This window comes from Sus scrofa, chromosome 14 (genome assembly GCF_000003025.6).
Source record: "Sus scrofa isolate TJ Tabasco breed Duroc chromosome 14, Sscrofa11.1, whole genome shotgun sequence".
In the NCBI taxonomy this organism is placed as follows: Eukaryota; Metazoa; Chordata; class Mammalia; order Artiodactyla; family Suidae; genus Sus; species Sus scrofa.
The window spans coordinates 59,842,319-59,860,155 of NC_010456.5; the positions used below are offsets into that span (position 1 = coordinate 59,842,319).

General features: G+C 46.6%; 1 protein-coding gene across 4 annotated transcripts in view; it reads left to right on the forward strand.

The window, feature by feature from the left end:
• The window catches only part of PGBD5 (piggyBac transposable element derived 5), a 92,373-nt gene continuing 74,870 nt past the window's right edge, over positions 335 to 17,837 (forward strand). For 2 of the 4 annotated variants that reach the window (XM_021072685.1, XM_005670977.2), the window contains exon 1: positions 335 to 670. In XM_021072685.1, coding sequence (XP_020928344.1) covers positions 349 to 670 — 322 coding nt within the window. In that variant the 5' untranslated portion in view covers positions 335 to 348. Of the gene's footprint in view, positions 671 to 740; positions 1,776 to 12,430; positions 13,101 to 17,837 lie in introns of those variants that run through there. The other 2 variants (XM_021072687.1, XM_021072686.1) reach the window with 2 other exon arrangements.

Sequence of the window (17,837 nt, forward strand, 5' to 3'; positions counted from 1 at the left end):
GCGCCCGGGAAGGTCGGCCGGGGAGCGCGGGGCGCCGCGGGGAGGGCGCGCGGGGACGCGGCGGGCGCCGAGAAGACGCAGCGGCGGCGAGAGCGGCGGCGCCTGATCCGGGCCGCAACTCCAGCTTCCTGCCGCGGTCGGTAGCCCGCGGCGCCCGAGCTCCAACGCGCTTCCCCGGGCGCTGGGCCCGAGGCGGCCAAGACGGCGGGCCGGCCGGGCGCGGGGCGGCGGGCGCTGTGCTGCGGGCTGCGCTGGTGGGGGACGGCGGGCCGCGGCGCGGGCCCTGGGCCCGGCGCGTGCGGCTGGGAGGCGCTCTGGGGGGCGGGCGCGCGGGCGGCCGCAGGGGCCATGGCCGAGGGCGGTGGGGGCGCGCGGAAGAGGGCGCCGGCGCTGCTCGAGGCGGCCCGCGCGCGCTACGAGAGCCTGCATATCTCGGACGACGTGTTTGGCGAGTCGGGCCCGGATAGCGGCGGTAACCCCTTCTACAGCACGTCGGCCGCCTCCCACTCCTCCTCGGCCGCCTCCTCGGACGACGAACCCGAGCGCCCCGGCCCCGCCGCCCCGCCGCCGGGCGCCCCGGACGCGCCGGACCTGGAGGAGGACGAGGCTGGCGCGGGCTGGAGCGCCACGCTGCGGGACCGCCCGCCCCCGCGCTTCGAGGATACCGGCGGTAAGGCGCGGCCCGGGGGCGGAGGGCGGGGGCGGCCCGGGGAGGTGCAGGGGCCCGGGCGCGAGAGTTCCAGATGCTCTGTGGGCCGGCTTGCAGTTGTGCATTTCCGGAAACAACGAGGCTGCGGAATTGGGGCTTTAAAGTGCGAGGATCAAAGTGACTGCGTGCGGGGGCCCCGACTTCCTCGGGGGTGGAGAGGACATGAGAAGAGGCTGGCAGTACTTTCCTTGGCCAGGACATGCAGGTGGCCTTCACTTGCTGGGAGTGACCGCGTCCTGGGTCTGAAGCCAGTCGCACCTGTGGGGTGGCGCGTTAGGGGTGGGTTGGAGTGGTTAGGCTTTACTAATGCAGGGATTCTGGAAACCTGACGTGCCCTGGGGCGGAGGAGTCATTTTGTATTGATGAGCTAAGAGCAAGACTTGCCCAGGTGCCAGGGGTTGGGAGCAGGTAGCAGTTCGAACGAGGCCCTATGAGAGCTGAGGGGAGGGTACCCATGACATTTTCTCTGGACTTTAGTTTCTCCATTTAACCTGAGAAACTTCCCTGTCCGTGAATCTCTTGTTAAAATAGGGAAGAGTGAAAGGACCAATTTAGCAGCGTTGGGGCATATGCTTCTGCCCCGCGAGGCACTTTCACGTGTGTTCTGTTTACTGCTATGGTCAGAGACCAGCCCCTGCTATCTGGGGAAGGTCTGAGGAGGGCTGGCAGCTGTGGCTGCTTGAAGTCTTTATTGCTTTCTTTGTGGGGAGTTGGTTTTAAAATATTTCCACTTTCCCTGCAGAAGCTCAGCAGCCTCTGCTGTCTCTGGGAGGGGGAGACCAGCGGTTTCCGCCTGCCTTCTGATGCTTTTGTTCCTTGCTCCGAGACCTTCTGGGAAGCCCCCTTTTTCCACACAGCTTTCATGGGTGGAATTGGGTGCAACCGGTGATGTTGACGGCCAGGGAGTGGCCGCACTGGGCATGATTCTGGGCGTGATGCGGCTTTTCCTGTGGCTCTCCCTGATCGTTGTTCGACCTGGCAGGGACACAGCACACAGGAGGACAGGCCCAAGGGACCCCTGGCTGGTGCCTGGACTTGGATCAGGACATCATGCTGCAGCCTGCTGGTAGGTCTGTCTGGACTCTGAGCAGGGAGTGGTCTGCAAACCTCCAGCAGGCCAGCTGCAGTGAATGTGCTGAGCCGCAGCTGGGCTTGCAAAGTCCAGGTTAGCTGTGCAGGGTTTCGGGGTGGGGAAATAAAGTGAGTTCCCATTTGACCCTTGGTGAACAGTTTGGGGATTTTCAGTCACATCACTCTGTATAATCCTTTTAGACCCTCTGTGTTTTCCAAAATATCATACGATCTTCCAGCCCCAGACAGCTCTTTTTCATAATTGGCTCTTAAGAATTGTTCCTACCCTGAGCCTAGTTTGTCAGGCTTTATGCTGTGGGTGTCTGTGATCCAGTTTTTGATCTTGGAACCCTTGAGATACATGTCTGCTGGGAAGAATGCTTTGTTTCCCCGTATCGGGACAATAGGGAAAAGGTGTTAGGTTATCTGGTTATGAAGAAGATTCTTGAATGTGCTGGTGTGAGAAGACTGAACACACTGAAACACATTTTAAAGCAATATTATGTTTCTTAGTAACCTATAAATGGGTGAGATTCTGCAGCAGAGCAGTGGAATCGAGCCACTGCAGCACTTCAACAGTCATGAAGAGCAGTATCATGTGTCAGCTGGTGTGAGGTTCAAATTCTGCTTCCTTCAGGTGAGCTGAGTTCTCACCTGGACCTGAGCATCACCATCAAGCACTTTAACCAAAGGCATTAGTGGTTATTTGATGGTATTTATACACTGTTTTGTTTTCCTGTTTTGTGTGGGAGCTGCTTTAAAAATCCAGCTTTAACTAAGAATTTCCTTCCTCCTTGCCGCACTTTCTCCCTGAGGGAAATTGGGGGTGGCAGTGGAGGGATGAGGCTGATGTTTTATTAAGCGAGAATTCAGCATCCCTAAAACAATGGAATGTGATTTGTGGGGGCTGCAAATAGGTGCAGAAGTATATTGTTGGTCAGAGAAAATCCTCGTACCAAGTGGCATGGAGGGAGATGATGTGATAAGAGGCCTGAGAGCTGGGCCCTGGCTGCTGTGAGAGCAAAGAGGCTCAGCCTGCTAAGTTTACCAAAGTCCAGTAGCTGAGACACTCCAACCAGAGCATGCTCCCTGCTTTCAAGGAACGCAGCCTGGATCTCCCTCCATCTTTGTCCCCCAGTTTATTGGCAGATCTCAGCCGCTGGTGGGTGAGATGGGGACCAAGCCAGAGGGTGGCCTTTTGATGTGTAATCAACCCTCATTCAATGAAAATCCCTTAGAAATTGCTGATCCTCCTAGAATCAGATGAGGAAAGTGACGGATGCTAGGTTCACAGAACAGGCTTCCTGCCTACCTTCTGCTATTTAAAAAACACAGATACACATAACTCTGGAAATAGGCATGTGTGTATGTATGTGACTGTCTTAGGTGTAAATGTGTATCTCTTGTCCCTAGCATGGTTCTTCTATCAGAAAGGATTAGGACCACTATCCGGGAGCCCCCTGTTGACCGAGAACCCTTTGCAGAGCATCCTGGTATAGGAGAGGGGTTTAGACACTGGACACCATTGTGCTTTTGATTTGTATTCAGAGTCACCTTTGGTCCTGTGGGGGGAGTGCACACAGTAGGAAGACATTTGATGCACAGCAGAGAGGAGAAAGGGAGGGAGACAAGGCATTTCTATGGTTCAGGCTGAGACTCCTAACTGACCTTCAGGCTGTTCTGGTCTTCCCAGCCTTCTGTTTTTTTGTTTTGTTTTGTTTTGTTTTTTCAGTGTATTTAGCGTCCTGGATGGGATCTCCAGAAGTGCACCAGCTCTTCCTCATACCCTAACCCTCTCCTCTCTCCTCCGCCTGGTTCTGGCTGTGCCTTGAGGTGTGGGTCCCCTTGGGATCTTTTAAACAGAGACTCTGCCTTTCACCCCTGTGTGGGGGCAGGTCAGCCTGGGAGGTTGGGGCTGAGGATCCTCTCCTAACCAGATTTGCAGGGTCTCCCCCTAGGTGGCTCCTCTCCAGCTGTCAGCCTGCCTTCCTACCATGCGAATAAGCAGCGCAGCTCACTCCTTGGAAACAGCATGAAATTCAGCTGTTTCTTGGGCTCCTGCCCTTTCGAAGCAGTCTTGTGATTCGTCCTCTCCGAGGAGGCAAAGGAACAGGCAGATTCACAGATGCTGGGGGCTCCATCTGTTAGCTTTGTCGGTCCTTTGTCATGGCAGGCTGGGATCTGAGCTGTTTGCTCTTTCTCTGAGAGGGTGGACTTCACAGGAGTTTTCTTCCTATCGCAGTCACCCTGCCCTCATTCACTAGGGAGGTATGACCTTGAGAAGCTGGGGCAAAAGATGTTAATTGAAAATTAACATTGTTAAATGAAATTAACATTGTTAAGTGTTTTCTTTTTAGTTTGTTACTGGTTTACAATCTTTTTGACTAACAAGGAGGAAGAGAAGCATCTTTCTCTTTAAAACCAGAATGAAACTGAGCCCTTTGGGATTTGTGAGCTAAGAAAGATCCCAGGACCCTCTCTGTGTTGTCCCACCTTTAGCTCTGTCCCATGTCCTGTGGCTCCAGGAGGAGCTCACATCATGAGGGCCAGAAAAGAATGGTGTGCAGTGCTACCTAATAATCAAGTGTGTACTGCAGCCACACAGGGTTCAGAGAAGGGAGCTTCCTGGGAGAGGTGTTTTGCTCTCTTCCCAGGAGTCACTTGCTTTGGTGGGAAAAGAGCTCCTGGCCCTGGTGAGGATGATAATTCACAATTTGCATTCATAACCAGCTTTTTCATGCATTGTCATACTGAGTCTTCTCAGGTACTCTGTGTGGGAGAAGGTCTCATCTCCACTCTGCAGAGAAAGACAGATGCATCTTTTCTGAAAGGATCTGGGGGTAAAGAGATTACCTTGGTTAAGTGATCACCACCATCTAACTACTCAGACTTGATAATTCAGGAAAGATAGTGGGTTGTTTGTTTTTACCTAGAATTTCCCCCTGTCAAACACATTTAGATTCATTTTCATGTTTTTTTTTTTTTTTTTTTTTTTTTTTTATCTTTTTGTTGTTGTTGTTGTTACTATTTCTTGGGCCGCTCCTGCGGCATATGGAGGTTCCCAGGCTAGGGGTCCAATCGGAGCTGTAGCCACCGGCCTATGCCAGAGCCACAGCAACGCGGGATCCGAGCCGCGTCTGCAACCTACACCACAGCTCACGGCAACGCCGGATCATTAACCCACTGAGCAAGGGCAGGGACGGAACCCGCAACCTCATGGTTCCTAGTCGGATTCGTTAACCACTGCGCCACGATGGGAACTCCCCATTTTCATGTTTATACATGGATTTGCTTTTCAGTTTTTTGGAGGCACATATAGCTCTGTGTATGTATGGCTTTGTGTAATGAGTCCCACAGTCAGGGTGTGAAACAGAAGACCTAGGATTTTATCTAGCTTCTGAATTTAACCCTGCTTCTCTGAGCCCTTGTAATGAGGGTCAGAGCTTCTCTGCCAGGAGCAGGGCTTTGAATATACCTGGGAGCTTACTGTGGTCTGGTCCTCAGTTTTATAGCCTAAAATTCACCTTTATTCTTACAAGCTATGATTGTAGATTTTTTTTCTTATTACCAAGTAATATATGTTCACTTTTGGAAAAAACAAGAAGACATGATAAAATTTATGGAGTTCCCTGGTGGCATAGCGGGTTAAGGATCCAGTATTGTCACTGCTGTGGCTTGGGTAAGTACTGTGGTGTGGATCTGTTTCCGGCCCAGGAAATTCTGCAAACCATGGGTACAGCCAAAAAAAAAAAAAAAAAAAAAAAAAAAAAAAAAATGATAAAATTGAAAGAAATCCCATAATCTCTCATTCCTGAGATAATCACAGTTAATACATTGAGTGTATCTTTCATATATCTTAGGTTACATATTATTGGGTGACCTGCTTTTTAATTCTAAGGAATATATTGAAAACATTTTCTATTTAAAGTGTCAAGTTACTGAATCCATAGTATTATGCAGTTCCTTTTGGATGGGCATGGGGTTCATTGGTCCCTTGCCCTTGTAGTTATATGTATTTACTTGTATTTATTATGCTGTGGTAAATATTCTTGAAGTTTTAAGTTTTGTGTCCATATTCTTAATATATTCCTTAGCATAAAATGATTCAAAACAATTGAATTAAGGATTTTGTACATTTTTAACTTTTCTTTTCTTTTTTTTTTTTTTTTTTTTTTTTGTCTTTTGTCATTTTAGGGCCTCATCCTTAGCCTTAGCCTATGGAGGTTCCCAGGCTGGGGGTCGAATTGGAACTATAGCCACCAGCCTATGCCATAGCCACAGTAATGCCAGATCTGAGCTGTATCTGTGACCTACATACACCACAGCTCACAGCAACACCAGATCCTTAACCCACTGACCGAGGCCAGGGAGTGAACCCACAATCTCATGGTTCCTAGTCGGATTCATTTCTGCTGCGCCACAATGGGAACTCCCATTTTAACTTTTTTTTTTTTTTTTTCTTTTTGCCTTTTTTAGGGCTGCACTGTGGCATATGAAGGTTCCCAGGCTAGGGATCTAATCGGAGCTGTAGCTGCCAGCCTACGCCACAGCCACAGCTATTCGGGATCCAAGCCGCATCTGTAGCCTACACCACAGTTCACGGCAATGCCAGATCCTTAACCCACTGAGCAAGGCCAGGGATCGAACCTGCAACCTCATGGTTCCTAGTCGGATTTGTTAACCACTGAGCCACGAGGGAACTCCTATCCATTTTAACATTTTTGATATCTCTTGTCAGTAACCTTCTTACACTCTGGCCAGTGGTATAACCAGAAGGTCCATTAGAACATCTGGCTTCTTGGAGTTCCCGTCGTGGCTCAGTGGAAAAAATCTGACTAGTATCCATGAGGACGCAGGTTTGATCCCTGGCCTTGCTCAGTGGGTTAAGGATCTGGCGTTGCCAAGAGCTGTGGTGTAGGACAGCAGCTGCAGCTCCAATTCACTCCCTAGCCTGGGAACCTCCATATGCCTGGGGTGCGCCCTTAAAAAAAAAAAAAAAAAAAAAAAAAAAAGAACATCTGGCTTCTAAGGCAGCAAACCAGTGTGCTTTTCCCACCAGTAGTGTGGTTCTTAGTGTTCAGGAATAAAGCTTACTGAGGTGTGACATGCAGCGCATGAGTCACACTGTGCTCACTTCCCCTCCCGCCTCCCCAGTCAGTACCCCCCTGTTCCCAGGAGTAACCACTGTGCTGATTTCCATCAGCATCGATTAATTTTGCCTGTTCTTTTAGTTGGTCTGGTTCTTTAGCTCGTCATTATACCTGAGATGCTGTGTAGTATTCCATTGTATACGTAGTATAGCTTGTTATCCATTATCCTCTCTGTGGACTTCTGGACTGTTTCCAGTTTGGGGCTTTTATGAATAACGCTGCCACAAACATTCTTGAGTGTGTTTTTGATGGACATATATATACATGACTTCCGTGGGGTGTGTATACTGAGGAGTTAGGATTGCTGGGTGGTGGACTAGATGTGTGTTCTGGCCTTGGCACGATGGATGTCGTGGGCCAAGGGTGCTTTGCTGAGGAGACTGTCTTGGGCAGTGAAGGGTGAGCAGTACTCCTGGCCCCTGTCCATTGAAGGCAGCAGCATCCCTGCCTCCAGCTGGGGCAAACAGACGTATCTCCCAGCATTGCCAGGGGTCCCTTGGGAGCAAAATCATGTGCAGTTGAGAACCATTGCTTTAGTAGATATTGCCAAAAGGTTTCCAGTTCCTTCCCCACCAGCAGTGCATGAGATGCGCCCTGTATTGATTCAGCAAGCCTTTTGAACCCTGCTGGGATAAAATGGTAAATAAGGCATGTCTCCTGGGCTCCAGTAGGAGAGACAAAGTGTAGAAAAAGAGACAAGCGTCTGTGATCAAGGTCAACATGGATTTAGATGGGATTCCAAAGGTGCTCACCTACTCCAGCTGAGTTGGCAAGGGTGGCCTCTAAGCTGCATCTTGAGGAATAAAAGTGAGCCCAGTGGAAAAAAAAAAAGGAAAAGAGCATCTCAAACAAGGGAGCAACTTGGGTGAGGATGGGTGGGGGATGGAAGGCAGGTGGGCAGCCCACTCTCCCTTGAGCTGAGCATCCTTACTTGAGGCCTTAGTGAAAAGAAAAAATTTTATTCTTTTGACAGCCACAGCTGCAGCATATGGAGGTTCCCAGGCTAGGGATCAAATTGGAGCTGCAGCTACCGGCCTATACCACAGCCACAGCAACAGTAAATCTGAGCCTCATCTTCTACTTATGCTGCAGCTTGAGGCAATGCTGGATCCTTAACTCACTGAGCAAGGCAAGGAATCAAGACTGTATCCTCTTGGAGATGTCGGGTCCTTATCCCACTGAGCCACAGTGGGAACTCCAATGTCCAGAAATTTTAATTTTTTTTTTTTTTTTTTTGTCTTTTTAGGGACGCACCCATGGCATATGAAGGTTCCCAGGCTAGGGGTCCAATCGGAGCTAGAGCTGCCAGCCTACACCACAGCCACAGCAATGGGGGATCCAGGCTGCATCTGTGACCTACATCACAGCTCATGGCAACACTGGATCCTTAACCCATTGAGCGAGGCCAGGGATCAAACCTACATCCTCATGGATGCTAGTCATATTCCACTGAGCCACGATGGGAATGCCATGAAATTTTACATTTGTAATTGTTACCATCGCAAGGAACTGTAGCTGGAATCTCAACTCCAGGTTCAGGCGTGGATATGGATTTATCTAGCCAATGCTGGATCCTGTAGGGAGGGGATTTTGGTAGGTTTGGTGAGAAATAAGGGCTTAGAGAGGCTGGAATCCATGGAGAATCACTGTGGTCTTTTTTTAAGGAAGCAGAGGGAAAATGACAACAAACGATAATGTAGGAGTTTCCGTCGTGGCGCAGTGGTTAACGAATCCGACTAGGAACCATGAGGTTGCGGGTTCGATCCCTGCCCTTGCTCAGTGGATTAACGATCCGGCGTTGCCGTGAGCTGTGGTATGGGTCGCAGACGCAGCTCCGATCCCGCATTGCCGTGGCTCTGGCGTAGGCCAGTGGCTACGGCTCCGATTTGACCCCTAGCCTGGGAACCTCCATATGCCACGGGAGTGGCTCAAAGAAATAGCAAAAAGACAAAAAAAAAAAAAAAAAAAAAAAAGATAATGTAAAACCTTTACTGGCTAAGGGAAGTGTAGTGTTAACTTGGGGTGGGAGGAGGTTGTCATGCTCAGGAATAATTAGAATACCTAAAATAGCCAATAATGTAAAGATTGACTCATGGTATAAAGCACTTTCTTCCCCTTATTTGTGAATTCTAGAAAGAATTGTTATAAAAGTATGACTCTCTAGGAGTTCCCGTCGTGGCTCAGTGGTTAACGAAGTCTACTAGGAACATGAGGTTGCGGGTTCGATCCCTGGCCTCACTCAGTGGGTTAAGGATCCAGTGTTGCCGTGAGCTGTGGTGTAGGTCACAGACGCAGCTTGGATCCCATGTTGCTGTGGCTGTGGCGTAGGCCGGCGGCTACAGCTCCGATTGGACCCCTAGCCTGGGAACCTCCATATGCTACCGCGGGTACGGCCCTAGAAAAGACAAAAACAGCAACAAAAAACCAAAAGTATGACTCTATATATACACTTTTTTATTTTTTTTGCTTTTTATAGCCACATCTGAGGCATATGGAAGTTCCCAGGCTAGGGGTTGAATTGGAGCTGCAGCTGCTGGCCTACACCACAGCTCATGGCTACGCCAGATCCTTAATCCATGAGCAAGGCCAGGGATAGAACCCTCCTCCTCATGGATACTAGTTGGGTTCTTAACCTGCTGAGCCACAACAAGAACTCCTGGCCATGTTTTGTGGTTGTTTTTAATTTATTAATTACATACTAAATGTTAGGTGTGTATTTAATAAATCAGCTGTTAAAATAATTAGAACCACAAATCCTTCCACTTCTTAATCATTGCCATTGTCGCCAACTTTAGCCAAGACAGTCACCCTCACTGGCTAGGATCTGCTTGGATTCCCAGATTCCAGTCTTACGGATGCCCCACCCCCTGCCTCTTTCTCTCTTCCCATTGGCTGTGGAAAAGAGTAACCTTTATAGACCTAAGCTCATCCACTCACTTCTCTCCTTAAAACTTGTCAATGGCTTCAACCTCAAGCCAGAGGGAATGAGTTCTCTACAGGGCCTCCAGGGCCCAGAGGTCTGCCGTAGTTTTCCTGTCCCATGTCAGCTTTGGGCACCTGTCTTATGTCAGCACTCTCTAGCCACATGGTCTGTCCATCTCAGAGCCTTTTTGCCTGCCAGGCCCTCACCTGCAGTGTTCTTCCTCCTGCTACTTGAATGGTAGCCCTTGCTTGTTGGTCTGGCCTTGGTTCAAATGTCACTGCCTCTAAGAATCTAAAATCACCTCCTTCCCTCTGGTCCCTTTTCTCACCCATATAAGCTAATTCCTTTCCCTGTGGGCTGAGGCTTCGGCTGCCTTCGTCCTGGTTAGAACGTGGTAATTCCTCAGGTTTGGTTGGATGAATGAATGAACAAAGGAATAGATGGAGAAGTAGATTTTTAACATGGGGGTGGGAATCGGCATCAATGAAGGAATATTTACAAGGACCTGAGCATTTTCAACACCCACATTCTAGAAGTGTTAATAGGGTGGGTCACAGGGAGTGAATTCCTTCTCAGGAAAGTGCTGAAGCAAGTCTGGGATATGCTTTATAGGGATTTCCATCCTGGATGGAAGACTTAACTCCTTAGCTTCTGCAAACTCTCCAACCTGCCCACTTCCTAAGAGCTAGAGATCTCCAAGACGGGCCTCTTTCTGGAATTTGCAGGGGAGCCAGCTCCTGTGCTGCTTTAATTGTTTTACCGGGTGCTTGTGTATCACTTGCTGGGTGCCAGATAGTGTTCAGAGCACTTTCTAACCTTATGTAACCCTCATAAACAATCGCATGAGGTCAGTGCCATCATTGTTGCTCTTTTGAACTTGAGGAAACTAAGTCACAGGTTAACTGACAAGGTAGATGGCTCCCTTTGATTAGGGGACAAGGAGGCATCCATACTTAAGCATGAATGTGGAACATGGTATGTACTGATTGGATCAACTAATTAAAAATAAGCCCCTTGTGGGGGGCTCTGAGTTGAGCATTTTCATTCTCCCAATTTGTTTCACCTGTTGACTCTCATCCCAGGCATTGGCTGCACCTAATTTCTCAGCGCCCCCTGACCCCTGCAGTGAGAGGGGCCACTGCCTGGATTCTGGGCAGTGGAAGATGAGCCCAAGTGTGGGCCCCGCTCTCAGGCCTGGCCTGGCTGTAAGGGAGGCTCCTCTGAGACTGATGTTGGAGATGCTGTGGCCACCAGGTGAAAGGACCTTGGGTCCGAGTCACCATTTGGGGGAACAAAGCCACCCGTGGTCAATCATATTTGTCATGGACTAAATTTATGTGGGGAAGAAACGAGCCCTCCTATTTGGCCATCGTACACTTGATGGGGTGGCAGGACGGGGTTATAGCAGCCAGCACAGTCCACCCACAGGAGGATGGGGTAAAATATTCAAATTGGTAGGGCCACTTGCTGATCAGATGTGTGAGAATTCATGAGAGGGAAATGGTGAGAAAAGAGCCTAGAGAATAAAAATGAATTCTTTGCATTCTCTCAGTGAAATTCCCACTCTGAGTTTGGAACAGGTGAGATAATGCAGGTAAGCAGTACGCCCTGGATGTTCTAGGAACAGTCATTAATTGCACATCAATGTTTTGAAGCTGTAGAGGGTTTGAAAGGGGCTGGGTGGTCAGTTTCTCGTGGGCAGCGAGCACGCCAGGGTGAGGGGCCTGTCTGTGCTGAGTGCTCGCCCTGTGATCTCGGGCAGGTGGCCCATTGGAGCCCACAGTGAGAATCAGTAAAGATGTGCGGGGAGGCACAGAGCTGCTGCTTCATTCCAGTTTGCTGATTTTCACTCCTTTAAACTCCTCTTTACCTCTGTGGCCAGAATGGCCCTGATGGATATTGTACTACTGAGAAGGTTTTCAGAATGTTTTAGCAGCCAGAAACCTCAGGGCAAAACCAGGCAGCTGTCTCCAGAGCTGGAGTGGGAGGTCCCCAGAGCCTACCCTCCCTGGCACATAGGAGGTACCTAGGACCCCTCTCCCATTTGTCAAGACCTTCAGCTGGGACCCAGGTTGGATGGGGAGAGAGACCCCATGGGCAGGTGACAGACACCTGTGACAGGTGGTCACTGCCCTTGCCTCTGCCAGGCCACATCCTCTCCAAGATGGTGGAGAAGAAACCAGAAGCGAATGCGGTGATGACATTGCAGAGCCTCCTGAAAGTTTCCCTGGTAAAGGCAATTAAAGATTGAATTACATGGGGAGTTTCGGTTGTGGCTCAGCAGGTGATAAACCCAACTAGTATCCAAGCAGATGTGGGTTTGATCCCTGGCTTTGCTCATTGGGTTAAAGGATCCAGCATTGCCATGAGCTGTGGTGTAGGTTGCGAATATGGCTTGGATCCCATGTTGTGGCTGTGGTGTAGGCTGGCAACTGCAGCTCCAATTTGACCCGTAGCCCAGGAACTTCCATATGCCACAGGTATGGCCCAAAAAAAAAAAAAAAAAAAAAAAAAAAAAAGGAAGTTCCTATTGTGGCTCAGCAGGTTAAGAAACCAACTAGTATCCATGAGGATGTGGATTCAATCCTGGGCCTTACTCAGTGGGTTAAGAACCTAGTGCTCCTGTGGCATAGGTCGCAGCTACAGTTCCAATTCAACCCCTAGACCAGGAACTTCCAGGTGCAGCCCTAAAAAGACGACCAAAAAAGATTGAATTGCTTGAGGAGAACCAGATGGGTAGGAGACCTGTTTTTTCAAGTTGGGGAAAGAGAGTCACAAGGATGTGATGTAAGGGATCAGGAGAAAGAATCATTTTCTGGAAGAAGATAGAAACAAGTGAAATCATTTCAAGGGTGGTTAGTGAAAGCCTTGCCCATTTGGACTCTGTGTTTGAGGAAAGTGGAGAGTCAGTAGCATCTTAAATGCTTCCCTGGGGTTCCCCACCTGACTTAGTGGGGAGTGCTGCATACAGATTCTGAGGTAAGTGGACTTTCACTTCATAATTCATATCTTTATAAAATCTACACCTTCTTCCTCATCTGTCTGTAATGAAGCTTGTTTTCCTTGGGTCCCAGTGTTTGCGGTAAATAAAAATGTTCTGTCTGTTTTGCTTTTAAGTATTTCAGTGGAATTTCCAACCTGGTTTCCTTGGCTTGCTGGGAAACTGGACCAGAATTTATGGCACCTGAGGGGACATGCATTCAGAATTCCAGTGGCATCTGGAAAAGAATTTCCTTGGAAATTGCAGGTAACTGCAGTGAGAAGGCTTTTCTCTGATGGAAAAGAGGTGAACTTTAGGTAAAGATCAGCAAGTGTAAACTCTCACTGTGCATCACACATGGAGAGAGCCATGGTTTTCTAGAAGTTTAGGAGAGAAGACACAGAGGGGCTTTTAAATGAGGAAGGTAAATTCAAGGAGGTGGTGGATTCTGCTGAGCTGGCAGAGTGCAGCCCAGACTCCTGGTGTGTGCAGTGCTTTGCTGGGAGGGCGGGAGGACCTGCCGAGGCTTTGATTCTGCCTCTCATAATGCAGTGCACAGGGCTTGGGAGATGGAGACACCCCTAGGTGCCCCTTCCAGCTTGGTGCCTAAGCGCCACCTCCGCAGGGCTGCTCCAGGGCCAATGAGATCGTACCTGGTCTGACACGTGAGGCACTCGGTGAGGTCCCTGTCCCACTGTCTCTCTAGGCTCCTGACAGCAGTTCCTATGTCCCTGCTGCCGAAGGACTGATCAAAGCTGTGTGCCGCCTGGGTGCACTAGCATCTTTGCACTCCTTCAGGTTATTGGCAGCAGGCTTGAAAAACATTTAAACAAAATTACTCGGGAAACGAAAGCAAATCTGCTCTGCAAAGAAAAGTTCTTGAGTTCAGACTTTATCTCTCTTGAATACACATCATTCACCCGGCAAATAGGGGTCCAGTGCCTGTGAGGGGCCAGGCAGGGCGTGAGTAGTTGGGGCTTGAGAAGTGGATAAGAAAAGCTTGGAGCCTCGTCATGAAGACTGGAGGCCTGCAAATACTTGTGAGTCTTGGAATGGGTGCTTTCAGGAGAAGAACATCTAGTGCTGAGGGAGCAGCCAAGACCAGTGCTTCTATGGGGCCGTTGTAAAGGTGAGCCAGGGATGGTTGGCTCAGATTCCTGCTTTTGACCAGAGTCTGGGGGATTCTGTCTCCCTGAGACAGAGAATCAGGGGCTTGGCAAGCCGTGGTCGCTGTGGATAGAATTGTGCGTGGCGGTGCCTGAGTTCGCATTTCCATTAAGGAGCTCTACTGGAGGTGATATTACCTTAAACTTGTTACTGGGAATTAGAAAAAGCTAGTGATGGTCATGGAGTTAAAAACAAAAGGAATACTTCTTTTCTTGGTTGTTTTTTATGCTGTGTAGTCTTATAAAAATTGTAAAGTAATTTTATTTACATGCATTAGTATCATACATGGTTTTTACCTGTAATCCTGTTTTACCCTTTTTTGTTAGAATTTTCCTCACTACCTGCCTCCGTTTACAGTCTGTATTGACAACTTCTTGTTCATATACAAATACACTTGCACAGATACAATATGAACAGGAGTTTGGGGGTCATTGTTTAACAAATACAGGCTCATTTTATATATCTTTCTATCATGCTCTTATTCAGTAATACTTCATCAATAACTTCCTTCTATTCCTGTCTTAATTTTTATAATGAATGCCTTCTACACTTTGATCAGATGCTTTTATTTTTATCAGAATGCATTTATTGCTTGGTCTTACTGTTTTTTCACTTTTAATTTATGGATGAAATAAGTTCCATTGATTTTCTGGTGTTGTGATTCCTTTACCATCCTCATCCTGGAATACATGCAGGTTGGTCTCAGTGTGTATCTCTTTGATAGATGACTAAATTCTGTTGTTGGCTAGTATTAGTTCAGAGTTTCTGTAAGTAATCCATCATAAACCAGATTTGTTCATTGTTTTCTCCCTCATCTCTCTCAGGTCTGGGTGTTGAAATTATACTCAGCTCATACAGTGAATCGGTTTCTTAGTTTTTAATTATTGCCATTCAGCAGTGGGATTATGAGTTACATAGAACTCAGCTGTGAGCCTGCCTTGTCCTGATATTTCTGAATTCTCCACTTCTGGAATCGTTTTGATGATTTGTGTTTTCCTAGGAACTCATCTACTTCTTCTAGGTTTTTACAGTGTAAAATTCCATGCAACTTTGAAAAATGGTTCTTTCACTTGCTTTTACAACCTGCACTTGCATTCCTGTCTCTGTCCTCAGCCTTGGTCTTCTGTTTCTGCGCATCCTCTCTCTCCCCTGGCCCCTCCTCTGCTTTCCTTCTTTCCTGTGCTTGCTCCCACCTCTCCTCATCACCCACCTTCTCTCTCTTAATTGGGCATGTGAGCTGTTTTTCTATATTATTGGTCTTTTCAAAGAATCCGCTTTGGGTATATTTGTTCCCCTTACTTTTTAAATTTAAAACTTTTTTAAAACTTCTTTCATTTGATTGATTGAACTGTCCTTTTCTAATTGGTTCAGATGAGTACGAAGTTTCTTAAAATAATCTTTAGTATTGAAGGCATTTGACACTAAAATCTTCTTAGACTATAACTTCTGGTGTATTCTGTAATATCTTTTAGTATGAAGTGTTGTCCTTTGCATGGCTTTTAAGATTTTTTTCCCCCAGTACTCCTTTTGATTTCTTCTTTGATCTAAGAGTATATTTCTTCATTTCTAAGTAGTTAAGTTTTTTGTTTTTGGATTATTTAATTCTAATTTTATTGGGTTGTGACCAAAGAACTGTCCTGTTTCTTTAATTTGAAAGGTTTGTAAAGGTTTTCTTTGTTGCCAAATGGGTAATTAATCTTTACAAATGTGACATATATAGGTAAGAAAAAACTGTTTTTTATTTGAGGAAAGTAAGTGTGTATTCTATCTTCTATGTGTTTTTTTTTTGGTTGTTGTTGTTTAGTAGATATTCCCATTTGAAGGGCTAATTTTTTTTTACCACATTCTTGCATTTTTTAGCTGTCATATTGTTTGGTGCATCTATACTTATACCTTCCCACTAAACTGTGCCTTTAATAATGTCCCTCTTCATCTTACTTAGTACTTTGAAATTTAAATCCAGCTTGTCTGCTATTAATTATTGCCATTCCTTCTTTGCATTTGCCTGATATTTCCTTGCCTGGTGCATTCTTTCCAACCCCTGTTTGCCTGTGTTTCGTGAACAGCATACAGATGGATATATATTTCTGACACAATGTGGCAGACTCTTTAGCCGGAGAAAACAGTTTGTGTGCACTTAAAATGATGACAAGCATGATTTGATTCTTTTCCATTTTATTTAATTTACCTTTTTCCTTTACCTTTTTGGTGTTTTGATCAAGTTGTTTGTTCTTCTGCGTGATAAATATGGCAAGTTCTTTCCATTTGGAGGGTAAGAGCTTTATTTAAATATAATTCACATACTATACAATTTACCCATTTTATGTGTATAATTTAATGGCTTTTGATATATTCCTAGTTTGTGCAACCATCAGTGCTGTCATTTTTAGAACACTTTTATCATCCTCTCAAAAACCTTGAGCCATCACCCCCAGCCTTAGGCAACCACTAGTTTACTTTCTGCCTCTATAGATTTGCCTATTTGGGAACTTTCATATAAATGAAATCATATAATATGTGGTGATTTGCGACTGATTTCTTTCAATAAGCATAATGTTTCCAAGGTTCATCTATGTCGTCGCATGTGTCAATTTCATTCCTTTCAAAGGCTGGATAATAGTCCATTGAATTGATATAGACCACGTTTTAGTATTCATCAGTTGATGAACATTTGGGTTGTTTTCAGTTTTTTGCTATTATTAATAAAGCCATAACCTTCATGTACAAGTTTTAGTGTGGATACAGTTTTCATTTTTCTTGGGTATGTAGCTAGGAGTGGAATTTCTAGGTCATATGATTAACTCTCTGTTTAACTTTCTGAGGAACTGACAAAATGTTTTACAAAGGGGGTGCCCCGTTTGGAACCTGTCAGCAATGTACAAGGTTCCAATTTCTCCACATCCTCATCAACACTTGTTTTCTGTTTTTTGGTTTTTTGTTTTTCCTAGCCGTGCTTGCGGCATATGGAAGTTTCCAGACCAGAGATCGAATTTGATCTGCAGCTGCTATCTTTGCTACAGCTGTGGCAATGCTGGATCCTTAACCCACTGTGCCACAGCAGGAACTCCGGCTTTCTGGGTTTTTGATAGTAGCCATGCTAATGAGGGGGAAGTAATGTCTCAGTATGGTTTTGATTTGCATTTCCTTAATGATAGTGATGCTGAGCATCTTTTCATTTGCTCAGTAGCCATTCATATATTTGTATATCGGAGAGATGTTTATTCAAGTTTTTTGCCCACTTTGTCCAAATGGCTAAATGTTTGCTTAAGGCAGGACTAAAGCCAATTTGTATAATGAGCTTACAGGGTAAAGGTAGAATCTGAAGTTCTGTTTTTTAAAAAAGCATTTATATTTTATTTAAAATTTTAGGGGTTAGAATTCAAGAGGTTGACAGTATAGCATGAGAATAATAATTTCTCATGCAGCCGTGGCCTTATTTTGAAATGGAGAGACGTTCACATTCCGTCGGGGTTCGGGAAGGGGCAGGTGTTTTGAGCCCTGTCTGCCGACGTGGGGACTTGTGCAGTCACTTCTCCACCTTTCTCCCTAATGGTAGCTCTTGAAGGGAAAGACTTAGCATCTTCATATTTCATAGACTTCAGGACTTGGTGAGTCTGTGAATATAATTTTTACTTCGAGTATTTCTGCCTGCAATTGTTGCTTCTTGTAGTCACTTGAGGAAAAACTTGGCATGTGGCAGGGGAAACAGTATGTTTTTCTTTCACGGTAACACAGTCATTTCTTACTTTCTGTCCATACCTCAGATTTTGGCATTTGAGCATAGATTTTGGCATCCTTCCTAAGGAGACAATTTGTATCATGAAAGGGACACTTGTA